Below are 24,004 nucleotides of genomic sequence, written 5' to 3'. Positions count from 1 at the left end.
GGGTTTAGGGTGCTGGATGGGAGGGCAGTGGGGTTCTCCTCAGCTGCTGTGGGGCCGTGGGTCGTTTTGGGAGCGGAGGAGATAATGTAGGTCGTCCCTGGAAGCTTCCTGTCTCGGGTTTCCTGGGGCAGCAGACTGTCACGGCCCCAAGGTGACGAGAGCCCTGGGCTCGGCTCAGGAAGCCCATTTGATTACAAATTTATTGCTGGGTTAATTTTATCCATGGTGGTGTGACGGCAGCCGGTTTCACTTTCTCAGAAGTTTGTTGTTTACTTGGAAGCCAGATAAAATCCAGCATCTTTTTGGCCTTCTCTGTGCACTCAGGCTAATCTCCCCGCTGCATCTGACCTTGTCATTGCCACGTGCTTTCCCTGAGGGAGCCGAGCTCAGATTTTCCCTGTGGCAAAGCATCCTCGCGTGGACCTCTGTTTGTCCCTGCAGCCTCCCAGGCGTGTGCGTGGCCTCTGTCTGCAGGGCTGCTGCTGCCAGAGCCGCTCGCAGTGGCCTGTGAGGGAGCAGAAGTGCTCTGCATCCTTCAGTCTCTGCTGCTGGAGCTTCTGCCAGTGCCCGACCCCACGCACACAGCACACCGGGCACTGGGAACTGTGGTCCCACAGTGTAGCAGTGCTGCAGCTGAGCTGAACTGCCAGGTTATTGCTGGCTGCCTTTGCATGGTGATGTCCTGGGCCGTTGATGTCACCTGCTATGGCTGCAGTTCTGATACACTCCATGCGTCCCAGCTGTGCTCAAACCCCGAAGTCGAAGGGCAGGCGGGCGCTGGAGTGTGGAAAGGAGTCTCCAGCAGCAGCTGGAAGGGCTGCACCCATCCGTCCCTGTGAATGCCAGCGCCGGGCACTGCTGCTGTCCTGGGAAGCGGTGCTCAGGCCGACCCGGTGGGTTTCTGCTGTGAAAGAGGAGCGTTTCAGTGTTTCTTGGGCGCAGCGTGGCGGCCCAGGGGAGGTGTGGGAAATGGAGTGAGCCCTGCCTGCGGCTTGTCCCCCCGTCGCCGTTTGCTTTTGTCCCATCATGTGATGGCTTCCCCGGGCTCAAGGTGGCCGGCTCTGATAAGAGATCCAGGCCGCCATCTGCACTCAGGGCGGGGGCCGGGCGGGCTGGGGCTGCTCCGGGGTGCTGAGGGCATCCTGGGTGCAAACGGCATTCCCACCCGCACCTCGGAGGGCCGCAGGTGCTGCGTGCTGCGGATGGGTCCCACCGGCCCTGTTAAGAGCATCACGGGGGGGGGGGGGCTGGGCCGATGGGACCTGGCAGCTGCCTGCGGTGCTGTGCTTTAACAGAGCCGCTCAAGAAACGATAGCGACTGCATTATTTCACGTATTCTTTAACGGGGATTAAATTTCTCCGTGGGAGAGCAGGGAACAGAGGTGTCAGGCCCCCGCCGCTGTTCCTCTAATCCTGAATTCCTCTCTGGTCCGGTGAGGATCTGGCACAGCAGCTGCAGTGGGGCCATTTCTGCGTGCAGCCCCAGCCTGCGCCGCACGGAGCGGATGCGCCCCGAGCTCGTCCCCATCCTGCCCGCGTGCACCGCGGGTTGTTGGCCTTCCTCTGGGAAGCGGCTCCAACAACATCCTGCGGCTCCACGGGACAGCAGGGCTCTGCTGTGGGCGGCTCAGTGGGACGGGGGCTCTGGCTGTCCTGTGCAGCCACGCCGTGCTGGCATCGCCGTGTGCCCACCCACCCCCTCGGTGCTAATCAGGTTTCACGCTGCTTAGTTGGGAGATCTAATGAGATCAGGGCTGGAGGTTGTCTGCCTGCCCTCTATTTATAGGGGAAAGCGAGAGAATCCGTCGCTGGGCTCTCTTTGACCTCGATTTTCAGATGGAGCTCTGCACGCCCCATATCCCAAGTTCCAGGCCCTGTGCCCGGGGCAGCCTGGTGGTTTGGGGTGACGTGGTGACCCGACCTCCTGCCTGCAGTTCCCCACTTCTCTGTGCTGTGACGCGTGGCTGTCGCTGGGAGGGCTGTGGGGCCGGAGGGGCCGTGCGTGGGCCGTGCCCTGTGTAAACACACGGCTGGCCTGCACGCCTCGGACAAAGCGTGGATAGATCCCACTCGCCCAACGTTTTCCTATTTCCCCTGCTGCCAAGAGGCCTTCGGCTCGAGTTAGAATAACAAGGCTGTTTGCAGAGACACCAGGCCTTTTGTTAGCCGGCAGAAAAAGGGTTTTGACTCAGCCAGCCTCTCCCCCCCGCCGGCTTTCCTGCTTCCTAAGCTGCTGTGGGAAGTGCAGAGCTTGGCCTTGAGCGGCCCCGAGCTCTGCTGGGGCTGGCTGCGTCGTGTCGGCGTTTGTCCGTCCTACTGGGGCTGTCTGTCTGTCCATCCCGGGCACAGCTCCAGCCCTGCAGCACAGCAGTGCAGGATGCCATGCAGTGCCGGTTCGGAGCTGCGCTGTGGGCTTGTTTTCATGCCGAGGTGACAGTGGGGCGTGCTGGGAATTTGGGAGCTGCTGTTTACCCGACGGCGGCTCGGCTCCGCGGAGGTGTGCTGTCCCCGTGGCCGCAGGGCTAAGGGAGGGACCCGGAGATGGCATCGGCTTCCTCGTCCTCCCCCATGCTGGGAACGCTGCCACCTCGCCGTGTCGGCACAGGCCTCTGGGAAGGCGGGCAAACGCGTGCGTGCCGTGGGCGTGCGGCCGGGCCGGCTGTGCATGGCTCCTGGAGGCCGCCGCTCCCCTCTGCACACCCTGTCCCCGTCCTCACACCTCGCCCAGCACCAAACCCATCTCCTGCATGCGGCTGTGCTCGGAGGCCCCGCAGGATTCGCAGTGCTGTGCAGTGAGCACATGCGGCACGGCCGGCTGCCAGCGCCCGATGACACACCAGGGGAGGCCACTCAGAAGTGGGAAGCAATGAAATAATGCCCGAAGCTCTGTGTCAGCAGAAAGCCAACAGCCCCAGCAGTCTGCCGGGGTGCTGGCAGGAGGCGGGCAGATGGAGGTTGTTAATGCGAAGGAAGGAGCGATGGGACTGACCGGCCCCAGCATCCCCTGTGCCACAGTGCTTGGCTTTGTGCTGTGCTGAGTCGGATTGGTTCTGCAGGAGATGCCACCCTACCCGTTTGCACGGAGTGCTGCTCTGTGTGCGTCCAGCCTGCACCGCCTGTGTTGTCCCTGCTGGGCTCTGTCACAGCTGTCTCTGGAGGTCGTTCCCCACATTGTTTTGGGGTCCCCTGGAAGGGAGTGTGCTGTGCTCTGGGCTGTGGAGACATGGTGCTGGCAGCTTGTCAGCCCTTGTGGGAAGCTGCTGGATCTGGGACACCAAAAACTACCCACAAAGGACAGGCCAGGCTGTGCGTGGTGCTGGCTGCTCCTGTTCCTGCTCTGGGTGAGGGGCTGCGGGAAGCTGGGCGCAGCTCTCCATGGATACAGAGGAAAATGTTCCACTCCTGAGTCATTTCAGCTCCGTGGGGCCCTGGGCATGAGGCCCCAACCCAAGGGTTAATGGCGAGCCTCGCTCCTGGGGAATAATTAAGCCGTGAGCAGGTGGCAGTCCAGCTCTGCTGTTTGCTTTGCAGAATGAGCGCCAGCAGGAGCGACGTTTGCTTCAGCCGTGCCTCCATCACTGCCCTGCGCTGCCACGGCCGTTCCCTGTGCGCTGTTGTCCCGGCAGCCCATGTTGGGAAGGGAAGTCTTTTTTTAAGCTGCGATTATGGCTTTGGTGCCCAGACGTCTGCTGGAAAGGGGAACATCTCGCTCTTATCATCAACACTTCCTTTTCCGAGTTCCTTGGAGCTCAGATTTTGCTGCTGATGGTGGCGCTGGAAGCTTCCCCCTTATCTCTGCCGCTGCCTTGCCGCGTCCCGCTGACCTTTGGCGGAGTGGAGCCCTGTGCCGTGGTTAAACATTGACTTGCGGTGCTCCGTCCGTGTGGCTGTGGGTTGGAGGACGCGGTCATGGCCTGGTGCTGGGCAGCCCCGGGCCGAGGAAAGCCTTCTGTTAGCTGCACACACAGCTCGTGGAGTCACATCACGGAACGGTGGGTTGGAAGGGGCCCTAAAGATCAGCCGGTTCTGACCCAGGGGCCGTTCACCCAGCACGGGCTGCCCAGCGCCCATCCGCAGCCACGGGCAGCTGCAGGGAGGGGCGGCCCAGCGACCCCCCCGCCCTCTGGGGAAAGGATTTCCCCCCACATCTCCCTTTAAGTTTAAAGCCGTTCCCCATCCCACGGGGGCCTCGCGCTGCGGGCGCCCACCGGAGCTCACGGGGCTGCCGGCTGCGGGCGGTGCCGCTCCGGGGGATTCCCGCTCGCCCTGAGGCGTTTCTCAGCCCCGTCCTTCGGCACGGCGCGGGGCCACGTGAGGCTGACGGAAACGAGAAGGAAGCGCTGCACGTTCGGAGCGCAGGCTGTGCCCGCACAGGCAGCAGCCGCTGATTCACCTGTAGCGGTGCGACGTTCAAAGCGGAGGCAGCGCCGGGAGGAGCCGGGAGCCGCGGCTGCCCGTCCCGCCTTGTTTTGAGCAGCCCAGATCAGAAGAAACGTCATCTTTGTTCTGGGCTCCCTCTCCCATGGCTCCGGCGCCGAGGGCGGGGTGGAGCGAGCTCTGCGCCCGCCGGGCCGTGCCCGTGCTTGCAGCCGCTCGGCGTCTGTGGCCGCGTTTAACACCGTCTTGAGGCCGCTGCGCCGAGCTCCTGCCGGAGCCCCGGAACCCGGCCGAGCCGCTCCGGAGCCGCGCGGCGCTGCCGGGGCTGCAGGGGTGCAGTCATGCGGAGCTGAGCAGATTACGTTCCGGAGTGCCTCGTGTGCGTGTGGAGATGTGATGCGGAGCTGTGGGTCACGGCGCGGGCACGGCGGCTCCTCCTTCGGTTCACCGCTTGGAGCTGCCACCGCGCGCTCCTCGTTGCCGCACTGAGCAGGAGCCGGCCGCGGGGCTCGGCTCCTCGGTCCAAAAATCCTTCACTCCCTGGCAGTTCTGGGCCGCTGCTGTAAATGACCGAGATTTGCCCTCAGAACTCCCAGAAAGGCGGAAAAAAAAATGAAAAAAAAAAATCAGAGAGGGAAAAGTGAGCACAGCAGGAAAGCCTGTGCTTGCACTGCAGTCCCACGTCTGTGCCCTGGCAGGCACGAGGAGCTCCTGCGGCGCCCACAGCCGCTGCCCCATGCAGTGCTACCCGCTGCAAGAGATGGAGCGCATTTCCATGGGCTTGGCCGGCTGGGGTGCAGAAACCCGCGGGCTGCAGGAGGGGCTCGTTGGGACCCCGGCCCGTGGGTGCTGCCCAGGTGCCCGCAGATTTTGCACTCGCTCTGCTCCCTCTGCAGCCCCAGCAGCGCCCGGGTCTGAGCGCTTCAGTGCTTCCACAGTGCCACCTGGCTGCCACCTCTGCCTGCCCGGGCCGTGCTGCCGGACTTGAGCCCCGGCTGAAGGCGGTGTGGCTTCGGGTGCCTCTCGGGGGTCCGCTGCCCCCAGGGGTGGAGGATCGTGCCCGCAGCATCTCTCGTCCCATTGCTGGGGGTGCGGCTCTGGGCGGTGCTGGAGAGCTGCGGGATGCAGAGGTGCTGTGCCAGCAGCGTCCTCAGTCATATAAGGAGATGCCGGCAGCGCTGCATGCTGTGCAGCATTACTCACCAGGAAGGCGCACAGCACGGGGGGGCTCAGCCCCGAGCAGATGCACAGCCCCCACCAGCTGTGACTCAGCTCTGGCTACACAGACTGGGCCGTGGCTTTGTGCCCTCTCTGCTCAGCATCAAGTCCATCCCTAGAAGGGGACCCTCTGGAAAACGTTTTTCTCCTTGAGTGGGGTGGGCTGTGGGGGAGGGAGGGGGTCGCCTTATTTTCAGCCTTTTGGCAACGCTTTGCAGATATCTGGGATGGGACTGCTGGTGAGGAGCTGTGGGATGCTGGAGCTCTGGTCATTCCATGGAGCTGCAAGCTGCCACACGGGGCACCCCAAAGAATGGGGGCGTTGGCATGGAGTGGGGCCGGTCCCCCCCGCCCCGGATTCCTGGTGGGCTGGGAGATGCGCACCCCCCCCCCCCCCCCCCCCGTTTCCTTTTTGGGCCGAGGCGACAGTCAGAACTGCAGAAGCCGCCTTGCAAGGAACTAAAATTAGCTGCTGGTGTTTGTGTGTGGGGCGGTTTCCATGGCTGGGGGTGGCCTTGTGCCGGGGCCCTGATCATGTGGCGCTGAGCTTGGGGGGGCTCCTTGGCCCCTGAAGCATCGCAGAGGCACCCCAAAGCCCTCAGCAGCCATCCGCTCCTCTGACCGAGTGAGCGACAGCCGCTGTCTGCTTCCTGCAGCAGCAAGGAATAGCTTCGAGGAACAGCTTGTGCCATTAAAAGGAGCATTAAAAGCAAAGGGGGAAATGATGTTAAATTGAGCGGAAAGAAGCACACAGTGCTGAACTGCAGGGCTGCAGTGACCCCGACGTGTAGGCCCATGGCGATGCCCACTCTGAGCACAGCTGCTGGGCAGTGCTGAGCCGTGGTGTTGGCTGCTCTGAGTCCTCTGCTGGGAGGGCATCTGATGGCTGCTGACACCAAGCAGTTCCTGCAGGCCCTTATCTGGCGATGGTTTTGCCACAGGTGTGATGCTGTCACCCCCAAACTTCTCTTTTCCTAACACAAAGTGCTCAGTGCCTTCTGCTGGGGCACAGGACAGGGCGAGCAGGAAGGGGAGAGCAGCTCCTGCAGCTCCTGCAGCTCCTGCAGCTCCTGCCGTGGGGTGCGTTGCCCCTTTGCTATTTATGGTGGCCGCGCGAGCACTGTTGGGCAGTCATTACTCCTGCTGCGTTTCCCCTGCCTTAACAGAAAGCAGATCGCTCCAGATGGGAGCTGTGCTGGAATATTTTTAAGTTGGGCTGGGCCACAGCTCCGCCAGACACGTTGCCACAGCGCTCAGCCCCTGCCTGCTTCTCTTCCTGCCGGCCCACAGCGCCGCAGGAACGTGGCTGTGGCTGAGATTTCTCCGTGTCATTTGAGAGCCGCGCTGTGCTCGCTTTTGCAAAACCTTGCCGTGTTTTTGGGTCCATCACGTTTTGCTGGTGGTGCTCTCCAGGCTGGTGGCTGTTGGGTTGCGGTTTCGCAGCTTTCCGGCTTGTGGGGTGCGGGGCTTCCCGCTCTCATCTCAGCACTTCTTGGAAGCCGCCACAAGGGCAAACCCCGCTTCGAATTCAGAACAACTTTCCGTGTGCCCACAGAGCAAAGTGCTGGGGAGGGGTTGGTTGCTGGGGGCTGCAGGGCGTTGGGGCACAGCTCACACCCATGTGCTGGGGTCACAGCAGGGCTGGGCTGGTGGCTCTGACTCACCTCAGGATTTGGGGCTCTGCAGCCCCAGTGAGAAGCAAAACCACAGCACAACGGCTGTGCGCTGTGGGGCTGAGATGTGCCGGGTGGGGCCGCTCATTGACTGTGCAGCATCACCCACCCGGTGCCCCAGCGGCAGCTGCGAGGATAACAGGGCATCATCACCTGCTTGGGCTTCAGCATTAGGAGGTGCAAAGGGAAACTTTGTGAGGGTGCCTGCTGTGAGTGTGGCCCTCCTTCAAGCCCCGCGTTCCTACAGCCCGTGGGCTTCAGGAAAAGAAAGCGTTGCCGTGCTGTATGCACGCTTCCACGCCTGTTGCCCTGCTGCGTCTGCATCGAGCAGTGGCTCCGGGAGCGCAGGGAAACGCCACGCAGCTTTTGTTGCTCTTCCTGTAAAGCGGAGGAGGAACGCACAAAGCCTCAGCCCTGCTCGGCTCGCCGTCCCCCGACACTGGGGGATTTCCTGCGGCCGGGCGCCCCGAGCTGCCGCTCAGCTCCGCGCCCAGCCCGCGCAGCCCCGCACAGCCCCGCACCCCCCGCCCCGCGCTCACAGCTGCTGCTCCCGGGCCGCGGCCGTCCGGCGGGGCCGGGAATGGAAATCCGGGAGATGACGTTTCTCCCATGGAAGGAGGAGGGGGGGCCAAAGTTTGACCGCGCGGGGAAGATGTTGGCGTCGGCCCGGAGCTCCGCTTCAACTCTGCCCCCGTTCTGAGCTCCGCACCGCCCCGTGCCGCCGTGCCGTGCCGTGCCGTGCCGTGCCCGGGAGGACGTCCTGCAGCTCTGCCTCCGTCGGCCCGCAGTGCCGGCGATGCCGGGCTCGTGCTGGGGCGGAAGGAAGGCGGAAGGAAGGCGGGAGCCGCGCGGGCAGCGCCGGGCGGGCTGTAATGCGCGATGCCGCTGCCGGAGGGCTCCTATCTGCCGCCCGCCGCCTTCGTGCTGAGCCACGTCCTGGGCATCGCCGGCGTGCTGTACTGGCGGAGCCGCAGCGGGGCAGGTAGGGGCGGCGGGGCCCGGAGGAGCGGTGGGGCCGCGGGGGCTGCGCGGTGCCCCCGGGGGGCATCGGGGCGGGGGGTCCGGCGCCGCTTTTTGTGTCGGTGCGAACCCCGCACGTGGTTGCGTTCTGCTGACGTCAGGCGGGCGCTCGGTGCCGCAGAGCAGCTCGCTGCTCGCTCACCCGGCCTCAGTTTCCCAAAATAGGGACTGCTGCGCTCCCGGCGCGGCTCCTCGCAGGGCTCACGAGGGCTGAGCGGTGCCCTCGCTGTCCCGGCCGCCTCCTGCCCGCACCCCTCCTGGTTTCTGCGGCTCCAGCCCTCCCCGGGGCCATGAGAAAACACGAGGGCCTCCCCTCCTTCTGCTCTCCTTGCTCTCCTTTCCCCCCTTACACTTGTGGCAGGTGCTTCCTGTCCCCCAAACCTCCATGGCCGATATAAATCTTGTTGCCAGCCCGACCTGCGTCAGGGCTTGTGGCCCGGTGGGCATTAAGACCCCTTCCAACCCAGCACCCCCAAGCTTGGAGCTCATCCTGCACCCACTTTGTGCCCAACCCGGCTGTGCTGCATCCCCGCTCCCGGGTGTCCCCGCGTCCCGTGCCATCGTTTGTGGGACGGTTCTGCACTGCAGGTCTCTGTGCTGCGTTCCTCTCGGGCTGAGTCACAGCCGTCTCCTCTCCCCGTTTCACAACGCTGCTGTGCGATTAACTCGGCTGTCGTGACGGATTATGTCAGTGCTCACATTGGCAGCCAGCACGTTTCGGATCCGTCGCGTTCCGGGCAGTTTGCTGCATGTTCCCCATCTTGGAAGAACCACGTTTAAAAAAACGCATCCCCTTTATTTTCATGTTTTGAAGGAGTTTGAAGTGCAAGTGAGTTGCTTCACAGTTTCAAGTTTGTTTCCAAATGTGTCTATGGAACAAAACCCTCCTTCACCCTGTCCGGCCGGGTGCTGCAGTGCACAGAGCGGCTTTCATGGCGTGCGCGGCTCAGAGACGTCCCTGCAAGCTGTGCTCTGTGCCACAGCGCAGGGCTGAGCTGCTGCTGGAGCAGAGCTGCAGGGAGCCCACGTGGGACCCCACTGCCCCTCACCTGTGTGTGCTGGGACAGGCTGTGCTGCTGGACACGCTTTTCACCCCATTGTATCGCTTCACCCCATTATATCTGATGCCTCTGTTTCTGGGCACCAGAGAGCAGATGTGGGGCAGATGTGGGGCAGGGCGGTTCTCCCATTCCCGGAGTGCAGCTCCGCAGTGGTGCTGGGGCTGTGCCCAGACTCGCTGGGTTTGGGTCTCCTCGCAGCCTCACCTGCTTTGGGAACGCAGCAACACAGAAGCGTGGCACGTCTGTGCAGCTCTGAAGCATCCAATGTGCTGAAAAGCACCGGCCGGTGTTGGCACAGGCGCGTGATGAAGGATTTCGGGCGCCCGATGGCAGCAGGATCTCTGTTGGCAGCCGATGCTGCTCGCTGCACAGGGAGTGATGGTCCAAGGTCACCAATTGCAGCCCCACTGTCACTGCTGTGCCACGGCCATCGGCAGCCATGGGGACGGGGGGTCAGTGGTGGGCAGGGACAGACCGGGAAGCGCGGGGGGGCTGCAACAGGTTGCATGGGGGTGAGTCTGGGAAAGATTATCCAGTGGGGATAAGCTTGCGAGGCCTTAATATTGTTAGCCAGCAGCAGCCGGGCATTATAATTAGCTGGGACGATGGGGTGTGCACAGCCCAGTTAGAGTCACAGCCCTCTGGGGGTGGTGAAACGGGGCCAAAAAGGGCAAAACACGGCTTCTGCGCAAGATGGGCGCAGGAAGAGCACCCGGGAGCCCCCGGCCCACCCCAACCTCACTGCGCAGCACTCGGTGACGTGTCCCTTCCCCACGTGCCCTTGCCATGCGCAGGGACACTGCTGCCTTTCCCCGGGGCTGGGACCTGAAGGTCTGCAGCAGGATTATATTTAGAAGAAAAGGAAGAGAGGAGGTGATAAAGGAGGCACCCGTTATCTCCCCGCATGCCGGGCAGGACGGCAGCCCACAGCCGGAACCCAGCGCCAGCGCTTCAGACCTGGGACGTCGCTGGTGAGGAGAAGAGCGCTGGCGGGGAGGCGCGAGCAGGGAAAGAAGCCCGGCTTTGTCCGTCCTGGCATTGTCCGTCCTGGCCCCGTCCGCACAGCCAGTGCAATTAACTGGAAAACAAGAGGGGGAGAAACGAGCGCAGTGCCTGCCGGGCTGTGCCCAGCTCCAGGGCTGCGTGGTGCTGCCGGGCGCTGCAGCCACTTCTGCTCGCTTCCTGGGTGAGGAACAGCCCCGTCTGCCCCGCTGCCTCGTTGCGGAAAGCTGCAGTGAACTGAAGTCTGCAGAGGTGTCTGCAGGACCTGGGGACGTCGGAGGCACAGCGCTGCGGTTCCCGGAGGAGCGCCCATCCGCTGTGGGGCTCAGCACTGCAGGAAGCGTGGGGCGGCGATGGTGCGCGTGGGGCGTTGGGCGATGTCCCAGAGGAGGAACTGCCGGGCCTCAGGCTGGGGACAGCGGGTGTAGGAAGTGCTGCAGAGGGAGGAGCTGCAGCTGAGTCGTTACCCACCCGCGCCGCCACCCACTGGGGCTGGAGGGGCCGCCCAGAGCCCCTTTCCCACCCGACTCCGCAGCAGAGGGAATGGCTGCCCCACGGGACCCAGCGTGGGCGATGGACGCTCAGCATCTGTGCATGGAGGAGAGGTGGCTGAGCGCGCGCGTGCTGTGCCGGATGTGCTGCATGGGTCAGTGCCTCTCCCAGCCCCGTGGCGCTGCTTGTGGGCTCTGCGTCGCGCTGGCAGTGGGGGCAAACCTCACCCCCCTGGATAAATTAACGGAGGGGTCAGGAAGGTGTGGCACCGCGGCTGTGGGGTGGGCAGAGGAGCGGTCCCTCGGTGTGGTTTCCTTCTGGGGGCAGCGGTGCCAGGCGGTGGCACTGAGGCTCAGCTGCGTGTTGTAGGACATTGCGCCCAGGCTGAGCCCGGTGTGCGGGGCGTTCGGGGCACCCGGAGCCGTGCTGTGGGCGCAGGTGAGGCGTGGAGGCCGTCCTGCGATGTGCCGCGTGTGTCAGTGCCGCTGTTGGGTGGGGGAACCACGCTGCCATGCCTTGGATCTCTCAGCTGGCATCACACAGCCCTTTCCACACCACACCAGGTGCTGTCTCTCTTCTGAGATTACGCCCTTAAACCAGGCAATCCCCTTTGGTCGGGGCTGGCTGTGAGATTATGCCGAGCAGTCCTTGGGGGGGGGGCTGCCAGGTGGCCCCTCAGGCAGCACAGCGCCATTCGGAGCCCTTTTTCCTCCTTTGCTTTGTTTCTCGTGTGGTTTTGTCCCCCAGCACAACAGGACAGAGCTCCCTGCTGCTGGGCGGTGTTGGCTCAAAGCTCCCACCCCCCCCAGGAGGAGCCCTGCTGCCTGGATGTAGGGCTTGGGGCACCTCAGCCCACCCCGTGTGGGACCCTGAGGGCAGTGCTGTGCGTCCCCTGCCCGGCTGGGGCTGAGCTGTGCAATGGAAATAAGCCCTAAGTCCCAGCAATCCAATGAACCAAAAATACATGGAAGAATAAGCTGGCAATAAGCTTCCCCTGCCCTGCTCTGTGCCTGTGCACAGCCAGGCTCTGGCTCCCAGCGCAGTCCCATCCCACGGACCCAGGGTGAGCAGCCCCTGTTCCCATACGGCAGCAGGATTTGGCCAGCAGCTCTGGCACCAGCAGCAGCTCCTCTGTGTCTCTTCCCCTCATTTGAGTTTGTGCATGAAAAACACTGACCCAGAGCTGCCTTTGTTTTCTTTTCACAGATGAACGGGACAGAGTCCAAAAGAAAACCTTCACTAAATGGGTCAATAAACACTTGATGAAGGTAAGAGCTGCCTGTTCTGTTTCCAGGCAGGTTCAGTGTCTGTCTGTCTGTCTGCCTTCCCGTTCCAGCTCAGGACAGGCAGATAAAAGCCTGCTTTACAATCTGGGAGCTTTTGCATTGGTGCTGAGGTATAAAACGTGTTCATACTCTGAGCAGAAATGGTTGCACTGGAATCGTGCTGGTGCCTTTGGAGGGCACTGTGACATCGCAGTGCAGCCCTGATGGCAACTTCCACCTCCTGTGTACCCAGGCCTTGCTGGAGCTCATGGTGTGTGCAGCATGCAGCACCCCAATATGCAACACCATTGCATGCTGCACCATTGCATGCAGTGTGCCAATATGCAGCACCCCACTGCCACCAGAGTGCTGCTGGCCCACAGCTCTTGGTTATGTTTTGTGTCATCCAGGCCTTCCTCTGGTAGGTGCAGATGTGCTGGGATGAATGTTGCACCACGAGGTGCTTGTCTTGTGTAACTGCCAAGTAATTTTTAAATGAATTCTCCTTTTGCAAAAGGAAGAAAAGAGCTTTGGGTATTAGGAGCACCACGGTGGTGCTTTACGAGCAGTTCTGCAAACATCTGTGTCAACCTTTCAGCTCTCTGCTACATCTCTCAGAGGAGGCGAAGTGAGCCCACTTGGTTTGGGCTGTGGGGACAAAACTGGGGCCGGGTAATGCAGCAGGGCAGGGCTTGTGAGGGGGTGGGTTTAGGGGGAGGGAGCAGGCTTGGGGGCTTTGTGCTGGTGCACACAGGAGGAATCTTCTCTGCTCATCAGTGGGGCCATGTGGTGTTTTAGGAGATGTTGGGCAGTGCAGTTGGCTCAGCTGCAGCTCTGTGTGCTGCATTATGGGATGTCCTGGGGGAGGGGTGGGTTAACGGGGGCCTGCTGGTGCATCTGAGGAAGGCAGCCTCGTCTGCTGGGTTGTTTTGGAAGCTGGAGGCTGCTTTCTGTAGTGGAAATAACCTCTTGGAATAACCATTTTAAATGCACACACTGGGGAGCGTTCTGCTTGCAAACTCCCAGTGTCCCCTTCCCCCCCCTCCAGGTGCGCAAGCACATCAATGACCTCTATGAGGACCTGAGGGACGGCCACAACCTCGTCTCGCTGCTGGAGGTGCTGTCGGGCGTGAAGCTGGTGAGTGCAGTGCTGTACCCCCCGCCTTCCCCTCCTCCAGTGCCTTCACAGCCATTCCTTATGCCATACTTTTGTTTCCAAACATGCATCAGTTTCCTTGGTTGTCGTTTTGTTCATTTTTCTTTCAACCCCGCTCTCCTCCTCCTGCTTTCCCGGATACCGCCAAGGCCATCAGTGTGGGGTGCCCTGCGCAGAGCCCTGTCTCTGAGGGGGATCTCTGCCCTCCTTCCCCAGACTCTGCTTTGTATTGAAGTTGCTGGAAGGCAGTGGCTTTGGCAGGAGTTATTCCTGTGACGTGTGCTCGGTTCAGCCCAGCCCCTCAGCTGATCCGTGCCCCGGAGCTGGCGTGCAGAGCTCTCTTCTCACATCTCAAGCATCACAGAACCCCCTCTGTCCTCCTCCTCCTTTGCAGACTGTCACACTACTGAGATGTAGTGGAGCAACAGCGTAGCGCAGCAGGAACTGCTGCAGCGTTCCCTAAATTAGGATCCGGGCAGAGTTCTTTCACTCGCTCCATCACTTTCCTGAGAAGCCCATGAGCTGCTGTGGGCCAAATGAAGCTCCGAGACCCAGGCGGCCTTCCTCTTCCTTTTGGCTTCAGAGCTGCAGGAGGGGGTTGCTCTGTGTCCCATCCCTTACATCCTCCTCGAGCCCTGGGGCCGGCGGTGTCCAGGAGGGGCAGTGAGGACCCTGCGGGGCGTCCCTTTCCGTTGGGTTTTCCTTTCTCTGGGTGTTGCATTTTGGTTTCCATTCTGTCTCCCTGTGTGTGTCCCCCCATCGGTGCCCGTTAGCAAATAGAGCCGCCAGCTCAGAGGAGCCTCCGCCTGGTGAAAGCGCCGGCCTGGTGCCGTGCCAGCAGCGAGGAGCGGGAGGAGGAGGAAGATGATGATGAAGAAGTAGGTCGAGCCTGCCTAGAGCCGGCACCGCAGTGCCAGCAGACGGCCCAGCGCAGTGCTGCCAGGCGCCGAGCTGCCCCTCGCCACTGGGGTGTTCCGTGCATCCCTGATGCTGGCGGGGGAGGAGCAGAGCGCTGCCTGGGCTGTCTGCTTGCGCGCGGGGCTGGAATGGGCTCTGCACGCTCCCACGGACCCCACCTGGGTCCCTGCTCAGCCTGGAGTGCTGTCTGCTAACCCCACTGCATGGCACGCACGGGCACTGGGTGGCAGTGGGGCCGGATGGCCCCATGCATGTGAATGAGATGAGAGTGGAACCTAACGGGGCCCAACCATGCCTGCGGTGTACAGACAGACTCCCACCCCCCTTGGCTAAGAAGATTGATTTCCCAGCCCTGTGCTCCTTGCACAATGTCTGTGGGAGCTGTGGGTGCAGCCCCCCCCCCCCGAGCTGTTCCTCCTGCAGTGCTGGCTCTGGCCCTGCAGCTCCATCCTTGGCCAGCACTCCTCTGCTGGGGCACCTCACTGCTCCTGGGGGTTCAGGCAGAGCACTGTGGCTCCTGCATGGGAGGAGCTGTGCCCACACCTCGCCTCGGGCAGTCAGTTAGGGACTAGCAGTTGATCCCTGCTACAAAACCCCTGGGGCTGAGCTGGTCGTGCCCGATGCTGGGAGCAGCTTGGAGCCTCACTGCAGGGACTTTCTGGGGTGCGGAGTGGCACAGAGCACATCCCTGGCAGAGCGTCTCTCGGGGCCTTCCCAGCTCTGTTTGCCGTGGGGGCTTTTCCTTCTTTCAGTGGGATTTCACGTGGCCACAACTTTATTCAGCTCCAGAATGAGGAAAGAGCACAGAGTGCTTTGTGTGCATGGGGCACGGCGGGTTGCAGGCAGCATGCGGGGCGTGCAGTGCAGTGCGGCGCGGGCGCTGCATCCCCACCAGGCAGCCCTGCAGCCCCCACCTTTTTTGCAGCCCCGTGAGAAGGGCCGGATGCGATTCCACAGACTGCAGAATGTGCAGATAGCGCTGGATTTCCTGAAGCAGAGGCAGGTAAGGCTGCACGGGTGGGGGGGGGTGGGGGGTTGTGGTCGGGTTTCAGCTCTGGCAGCAGCAGCCCTGGGCGCTTTGTGCTCCCTCTCCTGGCTGTAGCAACACTGGGTGCGCATCCCAGAGGCACAGAACTGTCTGTAATGGTGCGAATAAATGGTTTCAAACTGAGGAGATGTGGTGCTGCTGTTGTGCAGACGTTGCTGGGTCGCAGCAGCTGCCCCCTCTGTTGGGTGCTGCCCAGCTCTGCCTGTCCCTCCAGCCACGCACCCACTGCTGAACTGCACCAGTTTGTTCCAGGGCAGAGGTTTTTCTCTTTGCTGCTTGAGGGCATGGAATAAATTTGCACACGTGCCCTGCCCCAGGGAGCAGCCCCCCTTCCTCCATCAGTCCCTCATTTTGCTGGCGGCTGCAGGCAGTTTCTCCCCCCAGATAGAGCAGCTCTTTCCTCCATGCTGCTGGCCTAGTGGTGGGGTTTGCTGGGGGCAGCACCCCCCCATGGATCTGGCTCGATGCATGCCTGGTGCTCAGTGCTCTCCTGGCATTGCTGCTGCAGAGCCCTGAGAGCAAAGCAGCCGTGAGGAAGCAGCTCTGAGCTGCACCTGCCAGGGCACAGACCTGGTGGCTGCTGGTTATCCACCTTTGTTGGGGAGGACAATGAGCACAGCTTGGTTCTGAACCCACCAGGGAGTTAATAAAGCTCGGCTGTCCTCCTTTGACCATGGTCCGTGGTCTGTAGCTGTTAAATTATGCATCAGCGCTTGGGGCTCTGGGGACAGGGCACTTCTCCCACAGACTGCAATAGGGCAGTTAAGTGCTGCGGAAGCCCTGGAGCCGCAGCCCCAGCACCTGGGGCACAGGGCTGGCCGTCTGGATGTGCCGTGCTGGGGGTTGGGTCCCGTGGCGGTGGGGAGTTCTGACTGTTTGCTTCTTTGCCAGGTGAAACTGGTGAACATTCGCAACGATGACATTACAGATGGAAATCCCAAGCTCACCCTGGGGCTCATATGGACCATCATCCTCCACTTCCAGGTAGGCAGCAAACCCTTCCTTCCTTGCGGGGTGTGGGCTGCTCCCAGCACTCTGGTCTCAGTCTATGCACACACGTTCCGGGGTGATGCCGGAGCGCCGGGCGGGCGGGGGTTCACGTGCATGGCAGTGCCATGGAGACTGGTGCTGGAGAATAACGACTCCCTTGTCTCATCATTTACGTAATTAAATTGTCGATGATGGGCTGTGTGCTGTGGCCTCGGCTTGGCACCATGGTGGTTGGCAGTGGTTTGCTCAGATGAATCCTCTGGAGGAGAGCAAGCGTGGGGTGGGTGGTGGGGGTGGGATGGATGCTGTCAGCGCGGCTCATTAGGATGGCACACGTGGGCTGAGTGGGTTGGGATGCAATGCTGTCTGACCCAGGCAGCGGTGCTGTTACAGCAGCTGGCTGCTACAGATGCAAAACAGACTCTTGGGTCTTTGATCACCTCGGGTTGTGCAGAGGTAGCTTTGGTACCCTTAGGGAGGTGACATGTGGCCCCATTGATGTGCCAGGATGTTGAGAACAGCGCTCAGCTGGGAAGGGTCAACCCTGGTGTTCAGGGGTGGGCGCCTTGGGGTCCTGCAGTGCCCGAGGAGCAGAGCCAGGCCTGGAGGTGGTGGCAGCCGTGAGCTGGTGGCTGCAGCCCAAAGGCCGTCCCCGGTTCCCTGACGTGTCCTCAATGGCATTTTCCATGTGAGACGAGCGCTGGTTTGAGGCCCCTTAAGGAAGCTTTTCATTTCCAGAGGCTGAGTGCAGCCCCTGGGGAGCTGCTGCCTTGGCTGCACAGTGGGGCTGTTGGTTCCTTCCAAAAACGTGACGGCTTTCGGGGTGAAGGCATTTCTGGCTGTGGACGGGGCCAGGGCTGCTGTTTTCCCAGGACATGGCTGCTGTCCAGTGCCCTTTCCGATGGCATTTCTAGGGGATGACAGCACCCCTGCCAATGGGGAGGAATGAGGACAATGTGAGGACGCCCCTGGGTGCTCCTGCTTGTCTGGAGCCACCTGCATGCCCTGTGCCGGAGTGGCCGTGTGGCCGTGACTGTGCTGTGTTACCAGGGAGGGTCTTTTGGGGGGTTTCAAATAGGGTGTGAGCTCGCAGTGGAGTGCTGTGGTGTGGTGACCCTGGGGTCGAGCGGGGCTGTAGCCCTGATGAGGCCCAGTCCCATCTGCTGGGGGTGCTGGGAGCTGCCCAAGCTCCCCTCGCCCCACTGCAGGCAGGCAGCCCTGAGCCTGCGCACGTCCTCCCTGCGCCAGTGGGATTTTCTCTGGGCTGTAGCTCCATTGTGAGCCTCTTAATCTCCCGTATCCTGGTGCTGCAGCCGGCGGCTCCGACTGCGAGCAGAGCGGTGCTGGGTGGGATGATGGCAGCGCTGGGTGCTGTGATCCGGGTCGGTGCTGCCCCATTTCTGGGGCTGGTGGTGTCCATGGGTCCCTTGTCACAGAGGGGTGACTTGGGAGGTGGCTGTGGTTGGGCTTTGTCCCTCCATCTTTATCTTCTGCTTATTTGCTGTCTCATCCCTGCTGCTGGCACGTGGTCCCCTGTGCTGTGGGTGTCGTGTGCTCCTTGCAGCAGAGCAGTGCCCGCTGCAGGACGTGGGGCTGAGCCCAGCAGGGTCTGCAGTGCTCTCTAGGGCGGGGGCTGCTGTCGTCTCCTGCTGATCCCAAAAGCTGCTGTGTCCGTGGGGCTGCCCCAGCGCTGTCCCTCTGGGCGGCGGTGTGCACGTGATGTGGGCTGCTGGGGCTATGGGGATCTCAGTGCCGGGGGGCACGGTGAGAGCAGCCTTCCCGGAGCGCCCCGTGGGAGCCGGCAGCATTCTGCATCCCCGTGCCTATCCCCATCCGTGTGCGTGCAGAGCGGCTCTGACTCCTCCCTGCTTTTTTCCCATCTCCTTCCCACCCCTTCCTTTATGTACCTTTCCCAACCTTCCCATTTTCTTGTGGCTTTTCTTTCCCTCCCTACCCCTCCCAGCCTCCCCTCCCCTTTCGCTGCTCTCCGTCTGGTTCCTGCTCTCTGTTTGTGTTGGCTGAGGGCAGTGCTCCAATTACCTCATATTTGGAGAGAGAAAGCCGCAGCCAATCCGCTCTCCGTCTGCTTTTAGGTCAAGTGATTTCTGAACTGCAGTGAGATGCTTTGAATGTGTCTCGCTGCAGCTCGGGCTGTAAGATGGCTGGCGGCAGCAGGCGGGCGTGCGGGGATGCCGGGGGCCGCCCGCGGCGCTGCGCGGTGCGAAACGTGCGCTGAGCCCATGAAGCTGACACTGGGATTTCTTCGGGAGCCGGAGAGCAGAGCGGCGGCGGCAGTGGTGGCGGCGTTCCCGGCGCTTTCGGCGCCGAGGAGATGGGGAATTCTCTGGGCTGCGTTAAAGAGCCGAAAGAAAAAGCTGCCGGGCCGGCTCCGCTGCCCCCCAAAAAAAGGGTTCGCTTCAAACGGAGGAGGAGGGGGAAGAAGAGAGCGGTGCCGGCGGCGGCGGCGGCCCCGCAGGAGGAGCTGCCGGCCGCGGCGGTGCCCGGGGTGGATGAGGATCCGAAGTTGGAGGCGGCACCGCAGCACGAGGAGCCCGACGGGAGCCGGAACTCAGGAGGGGATCCCGGGCGCATCGTGCAGGTGAAGGAGAGGTTCCAGGGGGAGCTGCAGAAAGCGCACCTGGTGCTGGAGCCGAGGGGAGCGCAGACGGCGGGGGATTCCCCTCAGGAGGGCACGACCGTCATCGCCCGCCTGCTGGAGAACCCTGCCGAGCAGGGCTGCGAGCGGGCCGTGAGCCGCCTGGTCCGGCTGCAGCGCGGCGGTACGGGCAGCACCAGGGCTGTGCTGCTGCCGCTGCCACGCGGCCCCGATGGGCTCTGGAAGCACCGCACCGAGGGGTCCCCAGCCAGCCCTGAGTGCGGAGAGCAGCCGGCGCGGAGCTGGGAACCGGCAGACAGCGGCGCACCGGGGATGTGGGGGAGAGGGGGCAGCGGGGAGCCGAGCTCCGGTGCTGCATGGACCTCCACTGCGGAGCCGGGCACCGTTTCTGAACTGTCTACGCCGTCCCCCATGGTGGAGCAGATGGAAAATCCTGGTGTCGGGAAGTCCCCTGGTGTCGGGAAGGTGCTGCCGTCACCTGGTGCCAGGCAGGGCGACGCGCACGGGCTGCCGGTGTCCCACAGCGGGTCCTCCTCTGGTGGCACCGCCCGCTGCTCCTCGGGGTACGGCAGTGAGCGGGCCGGGAGCTCCGGAGCTGGCGGGACTGCGGCTCCTCCTGCCGAAGGTGTGCGCAGCGCGCAGCGCCGGGCTCTGCTGGGCAGCTCTGGGCCGGCCGGAGGAACGGTCAGTGTCTGCGTGTGCCGTCATCCCGTGTTTGGAGTGGGGGGGGGGAACCCGGTCCAGCAGAACCCCAGTGATTGTGGCTGCTGGGAATGGTCAGCACTGTGCGTGGTGCTGAGCTGTGCGCTGCGAGGCACAACCTGAGATGGGGTAGGAGGCGGCAGGCAGAGATGCGGAGCCTCTTCCCCTTGAGCGTCTCTGTGGGGTCTTGTTCATGTGGAGCCCAGGAAAGGAAAGTGGGCGCGTGTGAGGAGCACCCCATCGTGGTGGGGAGCAGCTCTCAGTGAGGTTGGTGGGTTTGGGATCACGGGTGTGTGGGCTCTGGATGTGATTGCATTTGCCATGGTGTTGTGTGCCAGGGGGTGAGTGGTGGTCGGGGGGCTCAAAATGTGTCCCCTGGATTTGTTCTTGTGCCGTGCTCTGATGAAGGGAAGCGGCAGCCCGATGTGGGGCTGAGTGCAGGGTGAGCTCCGTGGGCATTTCACCCACCTGAGGCCACCCCTGTGCTCAGGGATGGCGTGCTGGGGCAGCCCTGCTAGTCAGTACAGTGTCTGGGGCTGCTCCAAGGGGCAGTTAGAGGTGACAGATGGCAGAGCATTGCTGGGAGAGAGCGTGGGCTATTTGCCCATTCTGAGAAAGGTCTCCACGAGGAGGAGGTGATGCTGTGCTTGGCTTTGGAGCTGTTGCTGTTGCAGGTGGCTCGCAGAGTGAATTCGTGCAAGGGTTTGACCAAGCTGCTCACAGCCATGGGATGAGCAGTGCTGGGAAGGCTGGGCTGCTTGCCCCGTGCCTGTGCTGTGTTAGGGCCGGTGCCACTGCGATGGCCACCAGTTGCTTGGTGGAGGCTGATGCAGGAAAGGCCCGTGAGGAGCTGCCTGGTGTTACCAGCTGCCTCTTGCCTCCCTAAATCTCAGTCCTGACACTGATGTAGGAAGAAAGGAGGGTGGAGCCGGTGCCGCACCCTGCGCCTCTCCAGGCCCCCCCAGGAGGGTCTGCTGCACAGATGCGCTCGTGGGGAGACGCAGCAGGTGGGGATGGTGGAAAGGAAGGCACTACTGGGGCTGGCTGCAGCAAGGAGTGTCCCTGCTGGGCAGTGTGGCAGGTCAGCCCCCTGCACGGGGGTTCCATGGGCTTCTGAGGGTTCCTTCGATGCTGGGAGCTGTGCAGCCACCCAGTGCATCACCATCCTCGGCCCCACAGCCTTTGGGTCTGGAAGGGTTAACGGCGGCGCTGGCTGCACAAAGAGCGGTTCTGTGCATGACAGCGGATCAGGCTGGAGGGAGGTGAGCTGCAGCATACCAATGGCATGGGGGGGGGAGCCCTGCCATCCCTTCTGCCCAGGGCTTGGGGGATGCGGTGATGGGGCGCTCTGGGGACAAACTGGACTTGGAGGGGCAGCAGGTGGGGTTGGTGCTGATGATCCCAGCATTGCTGGGAGGAGGAACGCTCGGGAAGAGGCTGGGTTGTGTTCTGCCAGCACCCAGAAAGTATGCACAGTTCACACCCTCCTCTTTGTCTGCCCCATCATTAAGGCGAGGTAATTGTGCTAATTGGGGAACTGGGAGGATGGGTGGGGAGCAAGCCGTGTCAATCAGAAATAGTCTGGCATGGAGACACGTGCGTGTTGTCACGTGCAAACCTGGGATCCGCAGCCGGTGCTGTGCTCTTATGGAAAGGCATTGGTGGCAGTCGGTCCCTGCTGCAGGGCTGTGGTGGCACTGCCACCTGCACTGGGCATGGTTGAGGGGGAGCTGGGATGTGGCAGTCCCATCCTGCCAGCTGGTGGCCCTGCTCCGAGCTGTGCTGGCTGTGATGGCATGGGCCACCTCTGCTCCGATTGTCACTGAGCAGCACCTCTGGGCACTGCTCTGCCCCGCGGAGTGGCACTGCTGAGCTCGGTGGCACTGCACCTGGAGCTGTGCTCTGCCCAAACCACGCCGCACGCAGCAGTGTCCCTGCGCTCACCATCTGAGCATCCCTCCTCCCTTGCAGCCGCCAGGAGATTCCTCCTGCTCTGCTGGGGGCTGCCAGCCCTGCTGCAGGAGCTGAGCGTCCTGGTGGAGCCTTCCCTGCGTCACCCCCTGGTCTGCTCCTGCTTGCAGATCTCTGACATCTACATCAGTGGGGAGTCAGGGGACATGTCAGCCAAGGAGAAACTGCTGCTATGGACACAGAAAGTGACAGCGGGTTACATCGGGGTGAAGTGCACCAACTTCTCTTCGTGTTGGAGCGATGGGAAGATGTTCAATGCGCTCATCCACAGATACAGGTGGGTGAGAATTGTTGGTGGGTGGCTGGGGGCTTCCCGGGGGTCCTTGCCCACCTCTGTGTTTGGTGGTGGGATGCAGTTGCTCGGGATGTGGGTGAGGTTTTCAGGGTCTCTTTTCCCTTGGAACCATCTGTGCCAAGGAGCCGAGCCGATGCTCAGAAAAAGCGATGGAGGCGTCAGGCTGCGGGTGGGGGGGGGGTTTAACGAGGTTGGGATGCTGTGCCCTGGTGTCAGGGCTCTGACACGTGCCTCGCAGGCCGGATCTGGTGGACATGGAGCGGGTGCAGATCCAGAGTAACCGGGAGAACTTGGAGCAGGCCTTCGAGATCGCGGAGCGGCTGGGGGTGACGCGGCTGCTGGATGCTGAAGGTGAGAGCTGCTGAGGGCAGCGTGGGGCAGAGCTGAGCGCGGTGTCTCCTCTGATCCCTCACAGCTTCTGCTCCCCCTCTGCAGATGTGGACGTTCCATCTCCGGACGAGAAGTCGGTGATAACTTACGTGTCTTCAATCTACGATGCCTTTCCCAAAGTCCCTGAGGGAGGAGAAGGGATCAGTGCCATCGTAAGCGATGCGGCTCAGCACCCAGACTTGGGAGGGGCCCGGAGGTCTTCCTTCAGCCCTTACAGGCTGGGAGCAGCTTGCGGGAGGAAGGAGCTTCCCCAGGTTCAGAGGGATGCGGGGATGTGGCAGTGCTGACTGCAGCGTGTTCTCCCCCGCAGGAGGTGGACTCGAGGTGGCTGGAGTACCAGACCCGCCTGGAGTCCCTCATCTCCTGGATCAAGCAGCACACGATACTCATGTCGGATAAATCCTTCCCCCAGAACCCTGTAGAGCTGAAGGTGGGTCCTGGAGTGGTCCTTGCACACAGTGCTGCGTGGTGCTGTTCCCCAGGGTGGTTTCTGATGCAGCCTTTCTCATCACAGGCACTTTATAACCAATACATACACTTCAAAGAAACTGAAATCCCAGCGAGAGAGCAGGAGAAGGGAAGGATAGAGGAGCTCTACAAGCTGTTAGAGGTAAGGTTTGTTAAAGGTAAGCTGTGCAGAGGCTTGCAGGTGGGAGTGCGTGCTTTTAGCGAGACTATGGTGTGCTCACCCCAGATTTATTTTGGAATGGAGAAGTGGAAACAACCCTCGGGGCAAATAATTTAGCAAAGAGCTCTCGGGAGCGGAGACAGACATTGCCTCACAGCCCCGCCTTCCTTGCTGCAGTTTGGCCAGCTTGGGGAGGTGTGGGTTGCCATTCTGTCGGTGTTTTCTGCAGGTGTGGATTGAGTTTGGACGCATCAAATTGCCGCAGGGGTATCACCCCAACGACGTGGAGGAGGAGTGGGGCAAGCTGATCATCGAGATGCTGGAGCGTGAGAAGCTCCTGCGGCCGGCGGTGGAAAGGTTGGTGACCCTCTGTGCCCTGCAGGGACACCCCTGTGCCCAACGGGTGACCCAGTGCCTTCCTCATTTTCTCCCGTCCATCTCCTCAGGCTGGAACTGCTGCTACAAATCGCCAACAAAATCCAGAATGGCGCTCTGAGCTGTGAAGAAAAACTCACACTTGCAAAGAACACACTGCAAGCTGTGAGTGGGGGCTGACATTGTTATTTCCCCTTCTTCTGACTCTTCTTTCATGCCCATCTCTGTCACTCCCTCTTCATGTGGGGTGGTGAGTTCCCCTGGACAACTTTCCTTTCTGTAGGATGTGGAGCCCATCCAAGTAGGGCTGTGGCGATGGTGGTGGGTACAGCTGAGCTGGGGATGGACCCTGCAGGGCTGCTGGCTTGGGAGGCGGCTGCCATTCTGGGAAAGCTTGTGGCATCACGAGGCTTAAAAAACCACAAAAATCTGCTGTGTTTGTCTGGAAGAGAGACAGAAAAGACTCAGCTTCAGACTGTCGCTACCTACTAACTATGGAGTAGATTTCTGTAGAGGAAGTGTTTTGTTCTGGAAGATGGAGGTGCACAGAGGTGTGGGGTCTGGAAGCTGGCTGGTTAAATCCAACCAAGAAGTGAGGTGCCATGTAAGGGGCAGTCATTGCATGGGGCGTCTGCCAGCTTTAGCTTTGTCTGAAGTTTGCAGGAGTTTTTTTAAAAGCAGCGTCCTGAGCGAGGTGTGAGTTCTAACAGACAGAGCCATAACTGAGCGTAGGGTGAAGAGGTCCTTTTGCTGCTGGAGTCAGTGCTGGGTTTCTGTTCTCTCTGCCCACACGTCAGGGCTGGGGG

General features: G+C 61.9%; 1 protein-coding gene across 7 annotated transcripts in view; it reads left to right on the top strand.

Annotated features, from left to right (window-relative positions):
• The window catches only part of LOC122187500 (microtubule-actin cross-linking factor 1-like), a 74,558-nt gene that overhangs the window by 11,705 nt on the left and 38,849 nt on the right, over window positions 1–24,004 (top strand). For 6 of the 7 annotated variants that reach the window (XM_042885047.1, XM_042885046.1, XM_042885049.1 and 3 more), the window contains exons 2-12: window positions 12,050–12,111; window positions 13,157–13,246; window positions 15,108–15,185; window positions 16,122–16,214; window positions 21,621–21,787; window positions 22,044–22,156; window positions 22,241–22,347; window positions 22,506–22,625; window positions 22,710–22,805; window positions 23,053–23,180; window positions 23,270–23,363. In XM_042885047.1, the coding sequence (XP_042740981.1) occupies window positions 12,050–12,111; window positions 13,157–13,246; window positions 15,108–15,185; window positions 16,122–16,214; window positions 21,621–21,787; window positions 22,044–22,156; window positions 22,241–22,347; window positions 22,506–22,625; window positions 22,710–22,805; window positions 23,053–23,180; window positions 23,270–23,363 (1,148 nt within the window). Of the gene's footprint in view, window positions 1–12,049; window positions 12,112–13,156; window positions 13,247–14,037; window positions 14,143–15,107; window positions 15,186–16,121; window positions 16,215–21,620; window positions 21,788–22,043; window positions 22,157–22,240; window positions 22,348–22,505; window positions 22,626–22,709; window positions 22,806–23,052; window positions 23,181–23,269; window positions 23,364–24,004 lie in introns of all 7 variants that reach the window. The other variant, XM_042885048.1, reaches the window with a different exon arrangement.

This window comes from Lagopus leucura, unplaced genomic scaffold (assembly GCF_019238085.1).
Source record: "Lagopus leucura isolate 7727_CA_CO unplaced genomic scaffold, USGS_WTPT01 Super-Scaffold_100048, whole genome shotgun sequence".
NCBI lineage: Eukaryota > Metazoa > Chordata > Aves > Galliformes > Phasianidae > Lagopus > Lagopus leucura.
Note: the sequence above shows the minus strand (reverse complement) of the source record. Positions and strands in the feature narration are given on the sequence as shown.